General features: G+C 33.2%; 1 protein-coding gene across 1 annotated transcript in view; it reads left to right on the top strand.

Annotated features, from left to right (window-relative positions):
- Window positions 1-13,097, top strand: part of LOC142987696 (uncharacterized) — a 50,340-nt gene extending 37,243 nt beyond the window's left edge. Inside the window, exons 4-5 of the mRNA XM_076136643.1 lie at window positions 2,762-2,904; window positions 10,993-13,097. Of these exons, the coding sequence (XP_075992758.1) occupies window positions 2,762-2,904; window positions 10,993-11,442 (593 nt within the window). The 3' untranslated portion in view covers window positions 11,443-13,097. The remainder of the gene's footprint in view (window positions 1-2,761; window positions 2,905-10,992) is intronic.
- Window positions 13,098-18,910: the final 5,813 nt, after the last annotated feature.

Raw genomic sequence — 18,910 nt, 5'->3', positions numbered from 1 at the left:
AATATTGGCAAAAAGAAAGAATATTAGGTATATAGCAATCATTTAAACTTACATATATACGATGCCTAATAGGATATTCTGCCCACATTACATAAATCTCAAAGTTTATTTATAGAGCAAATTGTGATATTCACTTCAAATCACGTGCTTAAGAAAACCTTTTAACTGAACTAAATACATGAGAATGTACCTTAATTCCGACGATAAAACGTAAACATTTATAACTCTAACTCGGAACAAATTATTTCTTTTTACTTTACCAAACTTTTACAAAGTGACAAAAGGGTAAAAACCTACCTATTTTAATAATAACCCTTTGGCCTTTGAAAAAAGTTTTCAACTTCTAAACCAAACGGGTACAAAAGACCGTAAACGACTCTTAAGGAAAATTTTCGTATGTTTTAATTAAAATTAGTCATTAAATTGCATTTTAGGGGTTTCTGTAAACCTCTGGTTGGGAATTAATTGGGTTTTTGTTCGGTGTTTGGACCAACAGCGGGTTAATTTAGGGTTAATGCAAGCCTTTGATATTGTACGGCCTCGATGGGGTTGTAGTGAGAATTATTGGTTGATGGTTTGTTGTGGTATTACTGAAGTTAGTGCTTGGTGAATGTTGAGTTTTGTATTGTTTTGGTTTAGACTGTTACCTATACTATTTTGTTACTTATTATTTGACTGAGGAATTATTTATATAGCAGAATGTTAAAATATGAAGGGTTAGAAAAGCTTTGTTTTTTTAGCTACATGGAGTACAATAATAATATTACTGTTTTTTGTTGAAAATTATCTTTTATATTGTTAGTATATTTCATGACCAACAATTGTAATACTGAATTGCTTGACATATCGGTAGGTGAAAAGGATAGCGATTACAAAACGCAAATTTCTAAAAGATATAAATAATTCACTAGACTTACCCCTTTTACATGACTTCGAATATAAATCATCTTATTATTCGCTAGTTTATTCTTACGCCAAAAGAAAAACATTTTGAATAATTTCAGCAACAACCAGTTTGACTCGTGCTATAGACACACCCCATATTTATCTTACATCAATGTTCATACTAAATAATAGCTTGTCCATAATAACAACAACCTGTATGTATTCAATAGCAAAGTGAACACCTTGTATATCATTTAAAAATTGCTATAATTTTCTCTTTATTGAAGTGCTATTTTCAATACGGAAACGAGATCTCTATATAGCTATTTATATCTCTATATAGCTTTATTCACATTCATACATTTTGTCTTACATTTTGAATACTATGTTTTATTTTTAAACGAGCTTAGATATTATTATGTCCAAAAATACCTCTACTGGACTTTCCCATCCGTTGTTAGCTTGTGTGTAAAAGCGACTTCTGCCACAATTTTCCCATCCGTTGTAAATTGTTTTATTCAATTTCAGTTCATTATTTCTTCTTCAGTAAAATCAACGGCCATTAAAATCAAGCCACCCTGTCAATCAACATCATTGTAAACTCAAAACTCAATACCATGCACAAATAAATAAAAAAAACTTGGAAAACTTTTGAAAAAAGAAATCCATCGGCCGCACGCCAATACCAGGAGACCAGATACCCACAAGAGATGACAGGGAATTTAATTATAAATATAATAAAAAAAATCTCGAACGTCCCTTTCTAAAAACCTTGCTGTACACCATCCAAACGATTTTGCACCTTAACGCCCTACCATAGAACTCATTGTCCTTTTAATAAACTGCATTGTAATTTTGACGCGGTTTATAATATATTGTAGATTCGATTGACGTCACCACAATAAGGGTGTCTCATATATTTTTTATTTAAATTCTATATTCAAATATTTCAGGCGGGACATGAAGTGTATTTCGATTTGCACGTAATAGCACCACGAGTGGTTAGATTGTCGTGACATCCTAATTTGGTCGCATTATAAATATTCGGCGCGAAATTTGACAGTTCCATTTTTTATTTGACATGGATTGCTGACTTAATTTGATCAAATATATTTTTTAATTTATGCTGATTCGTTGTATACAGCTGTGAAATCAATTTGTGGGTACTTTTTCATTCTGAAATTAATTATTCGATCTAATTAAAACGACATATTTGGTTGTAAAGTTCAAAAATTAGTTCACATTAAAGTGACAATAAAACTAAATTTACAATGTAATAAATCAGAGATATCGAATTAAATTCCTAATCCGGAATTATTTATCAATGAGCATAAACTAGTTCAACTAAGGCGAGTTTAATAAACACCTCTAAGGAACTGACCGTTGGTTAATAGCTCTCGAGGGAGGGATTATTCGAGGCACAATGAAATAATTAATTGGTGCTCGAATCAGAGTTCCCGGCGAGCTATTATGACGTCACTGTGGAGTACTGTCCATTACGGCGGCCACTTGCCGACTGGCTGGTGTGAATTAGATTAGACATTCCGCACATAGACTGTTTTGGAATGTTGTGGAATGTTTTAAATAGTTTGTTTTAATTGGTTAAGGATTAGGGATGGCAGTTCATACAGAGATAAGCTTTATTTAAGCAAGTGGAAATGTGTGAAATGTTTTAGCAATGGTAAATTGCTTTGATATAAATTCGCGTATAACTGGATATTGCACAGTTCACAGCTATTGAGATATGTGCATAACTTCGAATATGCACCTTTTCTCTAGTTCTAGTTTCCAAACCAGCGTAGGTTTCCTTCACCTTTCATTTGCTTTTTCCATATGTAGGTTTATTTTTCTTATCCTATGTTTCTTTGTCCACCAGGTATGGCTGGAGGAGGTATGGGTCAAGCCATGGGAGGGTACTACGGTGCAGCATACGGTCCGCTTGGAGCCAGCATGGCGGCGGCGGCGGCGGCGGCTGCGCAGCAAAACGCTATATCAGCTGCCCTTACGCCTAATCCTCAGGTAAGAATAAAAATTGATTATTTTAATATAGTACTTTATAACAGTAACATTACTTTGTGATCCAAAGGTTTGTTTGTTGTGTTTCGTAAGAATTACACTAATTGTTAAGATAGGTATCTCAGTGTATCACTGGAGTCCGTTTAGGTTAAGTATGGGATAAAATGGGAGCCGTAGCAATGTAATTTTGCGTGTAGTTTGGATAGCAGGCTCTTGTTAGACTTTGTGGGCCCATCAATGATATCGTAGTGAAAAAATAACGTGACAAAAAATACTCATATTTTTTGTTCGTAAAACTGACAAGCACATAAATCATTCCAACAACCCTAAACGTCGGCATCGAAAACCTCAATCGCGGTGATTACCGAAAATTGCCGAGAATTACCGAAGCACCGCCCAATCCAGATAATTATTTTATCAGCCTCTCGACGCGGAAGGAGCATGAAATCTTAAACGATTTGGTTAAAATCATTAACACCATGAAATGGGAACATTACTGGAAGAAATTTTACCAAAAATTACAGAAAAAACGGTCAAAAATCGGTTAAAATGTGCTGACACATCGTCATTATGAACCGTGTTAAAAGTTTGATTTAATTTTTCGGAAATTCGCCACTCGTTAGAACCCAAAAAAGTAATAGCCGTTTAATAAAGTTTGAAAATTAATAAACCGCATGTTACGGTTGAAAATGTGGAGAAATGATGATTTTATAAAGCGAGAGAAATTAGGATTTAACGGTACGTAAATTAGAAGCTGTTAACGATTTGGAATTCAATTTTGACGCCATCTTAACGCCATCTCTGACGTATTATCGTTCTTTATTAAGAAATGAAATCCAACTTAGAGCTATGTTTACTTGACTCTACGTTAATAATAAAACTATAAAAAATCTAACTGTTGGACTATTACGTATAGTTTGGGACTTCCTCAATTATCTCCATGGAAAATTTTAAGAAAACCTGTTCAAGGTTTAGTTGTAAAGCTTAATAAATATACAGAAAACCTTTCACGTAATAGTACGAAAGCTTGTAATTAAGTTACAGTCACATTTTAATTTAAACTACAACATATTTCTTGTCCCAGAATGAGACCATTTTAAACAAAAGGCTTCAATTTTAATAAATTCTCGTTCAATCCGAACAAACGATTCGCATTCATAAAGGCCCATTCACACACAATCACTTCATTCCCCAAAACATTACAACAGGTACAGAATGTACAGATTAATATCTTGTGATTCCTCCCGTCACCGTTCTGTTCGTCCCCTAGCGCGGCGGGTAGTCGCAAAATAATTAGCGAGGGGTGCAAGTTCGATGCTCGGTGATTATTATGTCTCTAGGTGATGGTAAATGTTTTAGTGTTAAATGATACCTCTTGGGATTAATCGGGTTAGCGAATTACTTCAAGTTATTATGTTGTTTCGTACACGCATTGCTATTATTATTATGATTAGACTATAGACGTGGTAAGGAAATTATATGTTGAGTTTGTCATTGATTCGTAACCAAATATCGGTAATAAGCAAATACCTTCTTGTGGCTACGCATAAAAAAGGGAGGTCTTTATTCTTAAAGTCGGTTAAAAAAGACATCAAACATTTTACCTTATCTTACGTAAAACCTTTAGCTGACTGCCTCTGTGGCGCAATGGTTTAGGTCACCATGCCACTGCGTCGGGTGGTCGTGGGTTCGATTCTCACAAGGAACAATTATTAGTGCGATCGACAAATCATTGTTTCGGGTCGGGTTGTACTTTGTGTCCGGTGTTTTTATGTTTGTAAAAGTCCCCGCGACACGAGAGCAACTCTTAGTGCGGGAGGAAAAATGAAACTGTATTTATACAAAAAATATTTCAAAAAGTACCTACTTACCCCAAACTTACATTAATAAGATCACAAACAGATTTAACTCACCTCATTGAATATCTCGCAATCCTTCCCCCTACAGCAAACGTGTGTAACTTAATACCCATCAAACACAATCCGCGACAACCCTAAATCAAAATACATCTAAATTAATACACACGCACACATACACAACAGAATAATAATTACACTGTATTGTTCATGTGTGTGTGTACTAAGTGCACACATTGATAGATTGTTCTAAAATTAAATGAACGATAGTTGGCCGTTGCAATTGCAATTCTGATTTTGAATTATTTTATTTTTAATATTATACGACTTTTACGATGATAAATTAAAAAAAGGTTTATATATAATAAGGTGTTTGAAAATCATCAATTTATTGACTTGTACCTACATAATACTGGAAAATATGATAGCTTGTTTTATTGTTGGTATTATGTATTACATTTAGTCGTTTTATTTTAATTGCAAGTCAATTCGAATATCATAATTGCTTAAAAATAAAGAATCGTTTTGTCTTTACATATACATCCGAACCACAACAATAAGAAATTTTATACTTTTACGATATTGACTGGGTATTGTAATTCAATTCAGGGATTAATTCGATCATACAGCTTTATTCGATAACTAGCTGACCCGCGCAACTTCGCTTGCGTCACTTAAGAGAATGAGTCAAAATTTTCCCCGTTTTTGTAACATTTTTCGTTGCTACTCCGCTCCTTATGACTGTAGCGTGATGTTATATAGCCTATAGCCTTCCTCGATAACTGGGCTATCTAACACTGAAAGAATTTTTGAAATCGGACCGGTAGTTCCTGAGATCAGCGCGTTCAAACAAACAAACAAACTCTTCAGCTTTATAATATTAGTATAGATGTGGACACAAACTCCAATTTAAAAACAAAAATAGCCCCATATTTTTACAATAAAAATGTACAAGTTGGTTTCAACACGCTTGTTATTATCACAAACTTAAATAATATACTAAACACAAAAACAAAACAAAAAAACACCACATTATTTTTTTTACAAACAAAAAAAAATGTCTTTAAAATCAAAAACATCACAATACGTATCTCGCAATCATCTTTCATTCATGTCTACATGTCCAAAGCCCAGAGGACTTTCCCTCCTTAAAAACTTCCCTCCTGTTTGACGTTTAATCTTGTGAAAGTGACGTAATACGGAGGGCAGAGGGTAACGCCTTATTTGATTATTATGTGAGGGATTATTGAGTGATTTGTTTTAAGGGATTGAGGTTAAGTTGCTGGGAAAAAAGTAGGGTTAGAATTGTTTTATAAAGCGTTAGTAGTGGGAAGATGTTGTTAAACGTGTCTTAGGATTTATTTACATACTTGATATACATAATGTCGCGTCTTTTCCCATAGTGGTAGGCAGAGACCAAAGAAAGATTAAGATAGAATGGAAATGGTTTTATCTTTATTGTGCATAATTTCATCCTTAATTACCCGTTTGTGAAAGTGCGTTTATTAAAAACTGCACCAAACTACTAAAAAAAAACAAATTAGGAAGCTAAAAAATATCAATAACCATAATTTTAGAATCAAAATAATAAAAGAAACTTTTTAAGCGTGATCAAAACGTTTATAATAAAGCAATCCATCATATTCAAAGGTGAAGACTATGTCATGACCCCTTTCAGCACAATATATCTTAAGACATGTCTTAAATCTGAAGATAAAAGATAAGATTAATCTCGTGTGTACCCGTCAATTAGTCGTAATGTAAATGTACCATTAGAGTTCGAATTACTTTGCGATTGTTGATCTGCGATTAGTTAATAAAAGGTTTACAACGTCTGCGTGAAGCAATGTTACGTATAATAATAACTATAGAAAAAATAAGTCATTTTTGACATACGTTTTTTCTTCATTTGATTAATTGCGGTGTTTTGCTTTTCTTACCTGTCGTAGTGCTAATAAACATATAAATAAATAAAAAATAAATTTCAACCCATTAATGTCCCAATGCAAGGGTCTCCTCCCGTAATGTGGTAGGGGTTTAATTTTGTAAGATAATCAGATCAGCACCTCTATCTGGGGCCATAGAAACAATTTTCGCAGTACATATTAAATGTCAAACGCTCATTACTCAATAGTAAATTGTAGAGAATCGTGCAACAGTATTCAAGACACACTCCCTAAAGCAAGCTTACATTCTATAAAAAATTAAGAAACATTTAACTATCAACTTATAAAATTAAAAATTATCCCATGAATTGCAGGGCTAGGATCTCCTCCCGTAATAAGGGAGGGGTTAGGCCTTGAGTCACTTAAGTCTCATTCAACTACCTACTAATATTAAATTAAAACATATTTCTATGGAAACCATCATACCAAAAGAAACGCCATAGAAACCCCAAAACCCCACCCGAACTGTGGCCAAAACATTTAATTAACCCCACATGATACGCCGGTATCACCATGACTGATGCACGGGCACCGGCAGAGAGACAATATAATCAGCTACCATTCACACACGGCTACTTTACCTGTACTGTATTAAAAATAGTGATTGGGCGTTTTCTAATCATTAGGGCTGTATAAGTTGAGTTTTTGGTAGAAATTTAGAATAAAATGTGTTGTAGCGTGTATTTTTTATTTTATAAAACAGCATTTAAAATAATAAAATTATAATCTAGTGAACCATTTTCATATAACCTGGAGACCGATATATAAGTCTATTACGGCCAGCGTCATGTTATTTTACGATATGTAAGGAAGACTTTTTAAAGTCCAGGGGGCTATCACGTATCTCAGTTGACAACTATTTGAAAAACACTTTCCTGTACATTGATTTCCTTTTAGATTTTAGTGATTTTTACGTAACGTCAAAGCAGCAATAGTAGTTACCATCAATTTGACGTACACTAGTTGTAACGTACGCATACAGGTGGCGTATTTCGTCATATTAAAAACTGTGTTAATTAGAGTATAAATATTCTAATCCTGCTTTGGCGATTTATTAATCTTTTATAAAAACAATATTATAAAATTAATCCTCTGATTAGCATTCAATTAATTTTAAACAAGGATGTAAAACGCTGTCAGCTCGTCACATAATTATCAAATTATCTTATAAAATATTGACACTAAAAATATATACAACACAAAATGCGACACACTTAAAACATTTTTTCAGTAATTGACTTGCATTCGCAGCAGACAATTATTTTTTTAAACATATCTAAATCAATCTAAATTACATGTCTGTCTTCTTGGCTATCCATTTCATATGGTAGAGCTTTTCTTTTTCTTCCACAAAAAATACAGTAATTTAAATAATTTTAAATAACTTACTTTATAAAATCGAATACAATGAATGAAATGCAGAAGAGTCTACAGTAATTCTTTATCATAATTCAAAACTATTATAAACCTTTCCAAAGAAAACAAGCGTCAACCCTAACCTCAAACTACCGCCAAATGTCGAGTATCTAACGAACCATTGTGGTTTCAGAACTCGATTACGATTACGATGATTTATCCACGGCACTCGATACGAGTAACTTTCGACTCGATTACTCATTACTCGATAACTCGACGTGAAATTGTCAAATTCGCTACCAAAGTGCTTAGAAAAAAGGTTTATAGGCGATTTAACAATAGAATTTTTCGATTCGAATGTATTTCTGAAAGTTTAGTTTGTTTTTTCTTTGTTGAGGTCAATCTGTCAAGTTAAAAAGTAAATGTGATTTCTTAATCATTGAACTGCTTCTTTATTATATAGTATTCTTCGTGTTGCGGCAAAACGGTGACAATAATTTGACAGCAGATATTTGTGTATTTCAGTGTGTTGTTCCATTTTATCGTGATCACTTCGTATACGATTATTAAGTTTAGTGATCATTATTTCGAATTATCAAGGCTCCGGTCATATCTCATCTTAGTCACCCTCGTCCATTGATAAAGCTACGAGTTTCATACAAATGTTCATGATACTATAACCTTTAAACCTACCAGACTCGGTGTTGAATACAATACAACACATAAAAACATAAAAATCCTGAACACATTTCCACTCCCATACATTCCCACGCGTATCAATAAAATCTTCTTCAAACATCCTACAAATTATTTTTACATTGACAAACGCTGAATAGTTTTCAAAAAAACAAAAAAATATTCTACTCGTATATAACTGGCTTGCAATAAAATAGCTGTAAGGGCGAGCCGTAAACTCCGTACATGATGCCTCTGCGTCGAGCTAATCCTGATTTAGCGCCCTAGCTGTGACCGGCCGCCGTATATAATGCCCAAGCGCATACTACACACAGCCACATAAAACAGCCGACTTGTGGGCGAACTTGTTAGCTCCTTTTTATAATGTAACCTTTTATGTTGCTTTGATGGCGTTCCAATAGTTCGAAATCGGAATACGGTTGGATAAATGTCCACGTAATCTTGATTCAGTGCGCTAGTTAAATGCTTTGTGTTGTTACATTTGTTAATAGAATATTATACGGAGATAAATGTTGTTGAATGCACTCGCTGAGATTTATTGGATAATATGGAAACTAGTATTCGTTTATCGCACGTACCTGTGTTTATAGGTTTAATTAAATAATATTTTATCGCTGCATAGGCTATGAAACACTAAGTACCTATTTCGCTGTATGACAAATTATATAAGTTTCTTAATACAAGCTTTCAAATTCTGCTGCAAGAAGTATTGCGCCATTGCGAACAGTTCCATACATATTTCCTTCTTTATTCAAGAATGTATGTTTATTCCCGTGATGTATATGGATACAATACACAGGCCGTTTAAATATAATAAAGGTTTTACAAAATTCATCATCGTTCAGTACCGTTGAACAGCCACATTCACGAGCTCTTTGTTCGTTGAACAAGTAAGCTGTGTGTCGCCTTCCAGCGATATTTTCCTCACAATATTGTGTAGAGCCCACTTCATTAAAAAATTTCAAATTCGAACCTTTATTCGATCCCATTGTTACGTTTGATTTGTGTGTCTGACCGTGGAAAATACAGTACTGCATTACGTACAACTTCACATTGAATATTTAACTTTATTGAATAAAGAATACGGTTGATTCTCCCTTGAATACAAGTGGTAGGTAAATACAATTTTAATTTCAATTGAATTATGTTATGTGTGAGTAATCTCGTTAATATGGATTAAGGTTTTTTCATATAATAGTGCCTTTTCAGGGGAGGTTGATATTGCTAAGCGCTATATGTCATGATCTCTCCATATACATACGTAGAGAAATGGTCGAGGCCTTAGAACTAGCTAAAGAAAACCAGATGCATGTTATTTTACAATCAAAACATCTAAAATAGTGGAAAATCATTATTTTTCAAAAAATATATTTCAGAACTTAAATTTTCCTACGATTTTATTGAATTTGGTACAGCAATATTACAATTCCAAAGTGTCGCCGTTTTGTTACGGTTTCAGTTTGTTTTTAAAATTAAAAAAAAAAAAAACCACTAAAACGATTTTGATAAAACTAAACATGGAGATAAACTTTTCCAATTTCCGAACCACACAATCGGAGTCGCGGGCACAGTTATATAATATAGATAATTATTTTATTAATAACTTAAATAATAATTATCTTGCTAAGCAACATCCGTATATACAAATTTGCTATAAGTCCATTACGCTCGTGAGTATCAAACTATTGAATATTTATCATCAAGTTGAAATGAAGATTTTATTCATTATTAGTTAATGCAACTTGATTTCTGAGGTCGTCTGATTTCGTAAAATGTTTTCAATAAACTAGAATCTCGTTAGATTGGTATAATTTATTCATTAAAACGACTTTACTTAATATAAGTATGTAAACACGGAATATCTATTTTTAACGACGGTATAACGCAACTATGTATGCTTATTGGACCTTTACAGGGTTTATTTCTATTTACGTAACTTGAAAAGACTAGTTACTAAGTAATAACACGCATAACTTTAAGATTTCCGAATAGAATTGAAGATTAGCGCGATTATTAATTGTATATCTTAGTTTGCTCGACATTTCAATACGCATTTTGGATGATATAAAAATACGTGAATATGCACTAAAACTTACCCCTAATTTCTAGTATCACCAGGGACAGTCTGACCCGGGGCGGAAAGAGAGGATGCCAGAAGCCTCTGATTTTATAGAGGGCCTCTAAAAATACAAACTTTATAAAAAAATGTACTAACCTAAACTTTTCTTTGTCAACAGGTCGGCCCATCAATGGACATGTCAAAGTACTCAATAGAGGCAGAAAAATATCGCAGCTACGGAATGTATCCCGACCCATCTCGAGGCTACCTGGACTCCGCCGCGCTCTCCAAGGCTTACATGTACATGGACCAGCAGCAACAAAGGTCGTACCCAGTCGACATCAGCAAGATGTACTCCGAAGCGTCTGCGGCCGCCATGGCTGGACTCAGCTCCGTAAATTCTGCTCCCTCAAGTCTATCCCCTCGCTCCCCAGCCGAATCTCCCGATATGACAGCTAAGACACAAGACAGGACCGAAGGCAGCTCCTCTTCAGGCTCAAACCCGTCTCCGTCTCTCCCCTACTACCAAGGATCTTCAAGTATCCTCATGCCCCAGTACCCTGGCCAATACCCACAGGGTACCCAAGGAGGTTCCGAGTTCAGGAGGCCACTTACTGTCATATTTTGACCTGAAACCTAGTTTGTTGTTGTTGAATTTAATTTATTTGTTTTGTTTTTTGGACTGCATTTTGTTTTTCGGATACTGTCCGACTTTACTTTTTGTATCGGGGAAATTATTGTATAATAGAAAGTTCTATTTAATTATAGATTGAAATTTATTTCAGTACCTCTGTGATTTGATTCGCCTATTTTTTGGTACTGTTTCGGTTTCTAGCAATGGGCTATTCTTTTATTTGTTTCGTGGTCCAAAGTTCCTTTTTAATTTTCCTTGATAGATAAAAGTTGATATTCCTGTAAAGGCAACTACTTGTACATTGTAAATATATCTGTTATAATAAGAACTGATTCTTTATTGGTAGATAAGTTTTTAATAAAAAGTATAACAAAAAGCAGCTAGCAAACTAATCATATAACTTTTTTGGTATTCAGAATTGATTTCATTGGAGAAAAACGTAAATGAAACGGACAAACTGGACAAAAACCAGTGACTTTACGCTTTGGAAAGTGTCGCAATCGATAATTTTAGAACTCGAGTAATAAACAAAAAACTCATTTATCGATAAAGAACTACTTTTATTAGAATTATTGTTATAGCAACACTGGTTTACTTCAATTTTGGAACATTCAAAGAATTCGTTGACATTCGTTCTGAAAGTTATTGAACTTGGTGTTGCTATAGCAATAATTAATTGGAACTTAAAAGTCCAAAAATAATTACAACGACTTTTCATAGATTTGTAAATATAGAATTAAGTAATTGTTATTTTTCTCTCTAGATTCGTACGTGTCATTTGTAAAATACAAATTTATGTTTGCAATGGCGGTGATGTCGTCACACATAATAATTTTAATCTCATTGCCTCTTACTAATATGTAGCGTAAAAAAGGGATAGGTAATGTTAGAATAATATTAGAATCCCGTATTTGTGACGAATGTATAATGAAAATGAGATTAAAATTAATTTTGCTTGTGGCCACATTGTCGTATTGTCAAACAGCTTTAGATTAAGGTTTTTGTGTATTCAGAAAACCTGATTTTATTTCCTGCCAAAATTATTTATAAAAATCTGAATTTCTAAGTAATGATAAGAGTTTAAAAATTAATATTATCATTACAATATATTGATATTATAGATGATTAATAAACTTTCAGTTGGTTTGACATTCCATCTTGAAAAACGTTGAATTTTTCAGACAGATTTTTGGAACCAGATTTGGAAAAATATTTCTATGCATTCGTAATACCACCTCAAATTTCAGATATCTGAAACTTGATTCATTTAATCTGCCTGTAAAATTTTACCGGACTGAAAACTAGTAAAATTCCATTCATTTATTTCTAGCAGCTTTTAAACATTAAATATATGAATTAATATTTAAAACATTATTTAAATTATACAATTTAAAACAATGTTTTAAAATCCTAGCCATTTTTCAACGCATTTATATGTTGCCATATAAAATATTGATTTCATAATATAGCATTCCATTCGAAATATATTCTGTAAGTTTAAATACAAAAAGTAATTAATCGATATATTTAGAAATTGTAATTTATGAAAGAAAATAAGGTATCTTGTATAAAATATGTTGTAAAGTCGATTGTAACGACGAGACTATCTCGATTTAAAAAATATTATACGTAATTAAAATGATTAGAAATTTTAATACAGTTTTATTTATTTTGATTTTTATGTCCTATAATTTTAACTAGAAACACAATCATGATACTATCTTAGGAAGGAAAAGGCATCATGGCGTAGATCGTGGTAAAACATCACAATAGTCGAAAAGTGTCCTTTCTGCAAGAACTTTTAACCGCCTTCTTAAACATAGATTTTAATATTTCCGAGACTTCCTCCTGAATCTTTAAGTCTGAATATGTACTACGGCTGGAATAAATATAAAGAATAGAAAAGATAAGAAGCACAACTACATAAAAACTAATGCAAGATTCTCGTTAGCCACTATTCTCAGTGAATCCACCCTACAACAAACACATACAGTAAAATAATGTTTTGTTTTTTTGCGATAATTGATTTGTTTGTTTAGTGCAAAAATAGAAGGGCTTAATTTTGTGCATTTATCAATATCCCACTTCATACTAAACCAACATATCAATTTTTAACCCAAACACAATATTTATTCTATCATTATCACCTCTCAATACTTTTTAAAGTTCATTAAAATAATAAAACACCCTTTGAAAACGATCAATTTACCACTTAAAGGTAAAGCCAAAACCAACCCTATTGTCTGTAGAATAAAGCTCAAAATTAAATGTGCAATGTTCTAATGAATTATGAAATTTCTTGTTAGCACAATTCCCCTATGTTTTATAATAAAATATGCGTGCTTGATATCATTGCGAGTGTTGGGGTAGTGATTTGGCATAAAATAAACAACTGGCCTGTCTTTTGTATGGCAAATACGATGGAATAACATAAACAATACCACCCTCTATAGTGGGAAAAGGTAAAAATATATTCACAGGATGATTTATAAGGTGGGTTTTTAATATTATATTTCCTGAAGCAAAAATGCCAAAAGCAGAAAAATATAATTATGCTTACTTTCATTCATATTTATTTTAACCTACAATATCAGTTTCGTAATAATACACAGAATTAGACTAATTTACAAGAAAATGCATTTCTTTCAGTAAAGATACGACCCTTTATAGGTTAAAAACCAAAAACTTAGCATTCAAAGGCATTTTATTTTCAAAAACACCTCACCTTTGCCCAAACGAAAACTAACAAACATCGTCTTCCCAATCAAAATTAAATGTGCCTATCAAAGCGGTAATATCAAACCATGTTCAAAAACTCGCTCCGTTATGACCCACTAGACCACACATATACGACATCAAGCGTACATAATAAATAAATACATATCTATACTAATCTATACTAATAAAGCTGAAGAGTTTGTTTGTTTGTTTGTTTGTTTGTTTGAACGCGCTAATCTCAGGAACTACTGGTCCGATCTGAAAAATTATTTCAGTGTTAGATAGTCCATTTATCGAGGAAGGTTATAGGCTACATATCATCACGCTACGACCAATAGGAGCAGAGTAGTAATAAAAAATGTGACGCAAGCGAAGTTGCGCGGGTCAGCTAGTTTTCTATAACACATAACATTCGCTTGATGCGTGGGAGTGGGCCACATTCTCTGTCGGAGACTGTTAGTAGTTATGTAAATAAATGTGATACTGTTACATACATTTATGTAAGGAGATTTTTAGTGACTGATTGCGTAGAAGTTTCGCTTTTGTTTTGTTTGTTTAGGTTATACAAAATGGTGTTAAGATTAAAATAGGAGAATATAATACCTCGAAGTCAAAACTTCAAAACAACGAACTATGTACCTAAAGAAAACGTCCATCTTCATTTTTTCCCTTTTCTAGTATCTTCATATCCTGTACTCAAACATCGAGTAAGGGCCAATATACATACAAAACTGAATGGAAATATTATTTTAACAAAATTTTCACAAAAATGAAGATCTTCAATAGTATACCTTACTATTATTTGAAACAATAGAAGCTTTATTAAGGAAAGAAAACTGAAAACATCAAACAATCTAAGTAGCGAAGATGTAAACCAAAAAAAAGAAAATCTACGTCAAAATGAATACAACCACACCCTATACATCTCTCCCTAACTAAGCAATAAAAAAACGCAGTAGACTAAACAATCACGTCAGATGCAATACCGTCGATTGTTTCTAATATAAACAATACTAATATCACTACAACGCACTTGTAGAGGGATAACTAAACGTAAGTGGAAAAAATGCCGCAATTTATTATTCACTAGTTTTTATTCGCGTGGTTTGTGACTTAGGACAGAATTTTTATATAAACTTTCAATCCACTATTTAACCCCTTGGGCCCACCCAAGCACTGATCAAAATTCTTCCTAAATGGATGCTTACATCATAACATCTACCTGCATGCCTAATTTCAGCCTGATCCGCCCAGTTGTTTGGATTGTGCGTTGATAGATCACTATGTCAGTCAGTTACCTTTGAATTATTGTATATATTAGATACATACATACGTGTGATATGTTTTTCTCAAATCCAAATTACAAAGACTGAGTAAGCTAACTGTAGTAGAAATTGCAACGCACTTGTGAGAGGGTTAACTAAACGTAATAGAAAAAATAGCGCTATTTAAAATTCATATTTGGAACAGTCAATGTTTTTTTTCGAGTTTGAAATTGGAACAACTGAATAAACTGTTGAAGTAAAAAATATTGTTACTAATTATTGTTGTGATTTTAAGTTCGGAGTGCAAAAAAGTGTCCCTTTTGTTAGTTTTTGAAAGTGAGTGCAGTGAAATATTTGTGAAAGACAATTAAATAGCAGATAGGAACACACATAGGGACGATACGCAGTATAATTACGTAAGTTATTTTTATGTAATTGTAAACATTGCCGTATAACCTAAAATGTATAAATAGATATTTCGGAACAAGAAAACCCCGTGAGACCCAATTTATAAACAAAGACCGATTTTATTATGATAATTTAAGGATTCAATTAAATATTTTAATCCAATACTCGATGCATTCTTCGTCAAAACTATGTTTGATGTGTAGCATCATCGAGCAATCATAAACGTGTATCAACATTTTCCAACAATTTCCCTATAATTAAAACATTACCCAACATCAAACCAAGGGTGGTAATTACACACAATTACTGGCAGAAAACAGTTATTATCAGTAATAACCAGTTATTATGTCGTTCGATTATCGATATTACCTAGCTATTTCTAAGAAATTATTTCAGTGTTGAATGAAAGCGTGTGGAAAAGTTGGCAGGTGGTTTGGTCGATTATCTTCATAGTAGAAAATAGGCATAATACAGCCTTCAGTGTTCCAGTTAAATTTATTGCTCTATCATAAAATAACAGCTGTTTTACAAGCTTACGTAATTTATAAGCATGTTTGACTATTTTTATTTCAATGCTTTTATTGTGATTAAAATTAAAAGAAAACTAGCAATTACACGATTGTTGCATAGTTGTTTCTTGCAAAATGAAAAAAGGCTGCAAGATATCTTGACAAAGGGTTAATCTTACAAATAGTAGCGCTGTACCACTATAATACAATGCAACATAGTGGTGTATATACGAAATGAGATGAGAATAGATAAAGATAGCATGCGAGCTAAATTTCTTAGACATAATTTTATTATTTTGGTCTCTATTTTACTTTGTTTGGACTAACATCATTTATCTGTACAAGTAAAATGTTGACAGACTTTGACATACATTATTTCTCTTTGTATTCGTCAAAGGTTAAACCAGCATTTCTTATTATAATGTTTAAGGTAAGTCGTTTACCCTCGTTTGACTTCTTCCCATACTCCCACCGTTCTATTAAATAGCAACAATTTCAACTTCACACATAACCCCTGTGGTCAAAAGTCAATTTAAAGAACAAAACGTTGACCACTCGCTCACATTGTCAATGTTGACAGGTCCCGACATGTCAAAACGACACGTGACGTGCGCGTGCGCTTTAAAATTTTATCGGATTTTGACAGGAGCTGTCAAATTTGTAACACGCTGTGAATTGTGGGTGACGGTCGGCGATAATGATTTTGGTTTTGGATCTTTGATATTGTAAATGTAATTTTGATAAACTTATTTCACAAAACTTCTGACTCTCATAATATATATTTCCTTTAGTTAAAGTTTGTAGAATAAACTTCCAAAGACGCTCTAACTTTTGATGTAGGTACGCGTGTACCTATTAAGCAATACTTTATCTGAAGCCTGTGATACCTTTAACAAATAATGTCCAAAGGAAACCTAATATCCGCATCAAAATGTCAACTGGTAGTGAACGAACACATTTCGCATAAGCCTTGCTTATAAATGATGCACGAAACTTTATAATTAAACAAATTAAAGGTCAAAACTGCATCTAACTACACTTAAGACACAATCTCCGAAACTTCAAATGTTAAAAAATTTTCGTAAATGACATCGGTATACTTCTTATCATAAGAAACTGTATCATTTTCATCTTCCATGTACCACTTCTCATTTTCAAAACAATATTGTTTATCTCCTGCACAACATTCATCTTATCTTGTCACGGCACCTCATTACGTCACTCTGCCGTATATTTTAAACATACACAATAAATCTATAAATCGAAACTTTTAGAAAACTCGTACGAAGTTCGTACGAAACACATAATTTTGTCCCGACTGACGTGTATTGTGGATCTACCCCTCTTCGATGAAAAACATCCATTGTCCTGCCCCAGGAGTTAAAAACCCTCGCTTATATCTTTAAGATTGTCCCTCTATTTGTTATTGATTATGAATGATATTGAGTATTGGGTTTTGTTTGAATTTTTTTTTAATCTCGAGGGTTACTTTTTTTCAGGAAAATCTTTGGGATATCTCGCGTGGGATACATTTTTTGAGGCTTCTTGGCTTAGATAGGTGGATGGTTGGATGGTATTCGAGTGACTGAAACCGTGAAATAAAACTATACCAGCATAGAAGTTACGTTTATGGGATCCAAAGAAGACTTTTCTTACTCGTATATATGACTTAATGGTATGATTGAAGTTTTTCACGTTTGGAAATCATCAGTGACAGAAAGTAAGGCAGGTCGTATGATTGCTTACTAGCTATTGTTACACTGGGAATCACCTTTAGGAGGTCCTCGAGTTGGTTTGACATTTTGGCCAAAATGGATCTCACCGTCGCTCGTTGAAGTGTATATCAGGTAGAGAATAAACATTTATAACAACATTATGTAACTAGTAAAGAACATTTAATCATGAGCACTATTATTTTTTATCCATATTTTTTTTAAATAACCAACGGGCATCACTTTTAAGCTGTGTAGTATTTTCTTCTACAAAATCGAAAGTTATAAAGTTTCAATCACACAACCCCCCTACTTTCATTGACACGACTATCTCTAACAGACAGACAGACGCCCATCACTGATGTTAGATAACAACACAATCATATTTAATTACCATTTTTAACACCAGGGGGCGCTTTGTTTGTTGTCAAAACCTGGTATTATAACATGACACATTTTCAGTTGAAAAACGACGTAAGTGGTTTTATGCTGCTTTCGAGTTAGACTTTTCTTGTCTTGTTAGGCTACTGGAAGTGAAATCGCATAATAAGTGGAATAAAGTCGTAAGAGACTCAGTGTAGGTTCAGTATTAAGTCATTCTTCCTCTAAAGGTGCGAAATGATGGTTGCAGGCAGGCCATGGAGTCAGCTTGCGACCACGACGGGTGAAACCAGCGCTGAAACGTTAGGCATTTCAAGTAAATTGCGTGTTCGCTTTAATTCCCGTATTCTATTATATATTAAACATGCAACGCGAACGTTTATAAAGCTTTAATTACGATATTAACTCTAACACACCAATATTTCTATAACACCTAAACACTTCTATAACAATATTCTTTTCCTAGTAA

The sequence above is a fragment of the Anticarsia gemmatalis genome, chromosome 3 (assembly GCF_050436995.1).
Source record: "Anticarsia gemmatalis isolate Benzon Research Colony breed Stoneville strain chromosome 3, ilAntGemm2 primary, whole genome shotgun sequence".
Taxonomy (NCBI): Eukaryota; Metazoa; Arthropoda; class Insecta; order Lepidoptera; family Erebidae; genus Anticarsia; species Anticarsia gemmatalis.
This window is presented reverse-complemented; position numbering and strand designations above follow the sequence as displayed.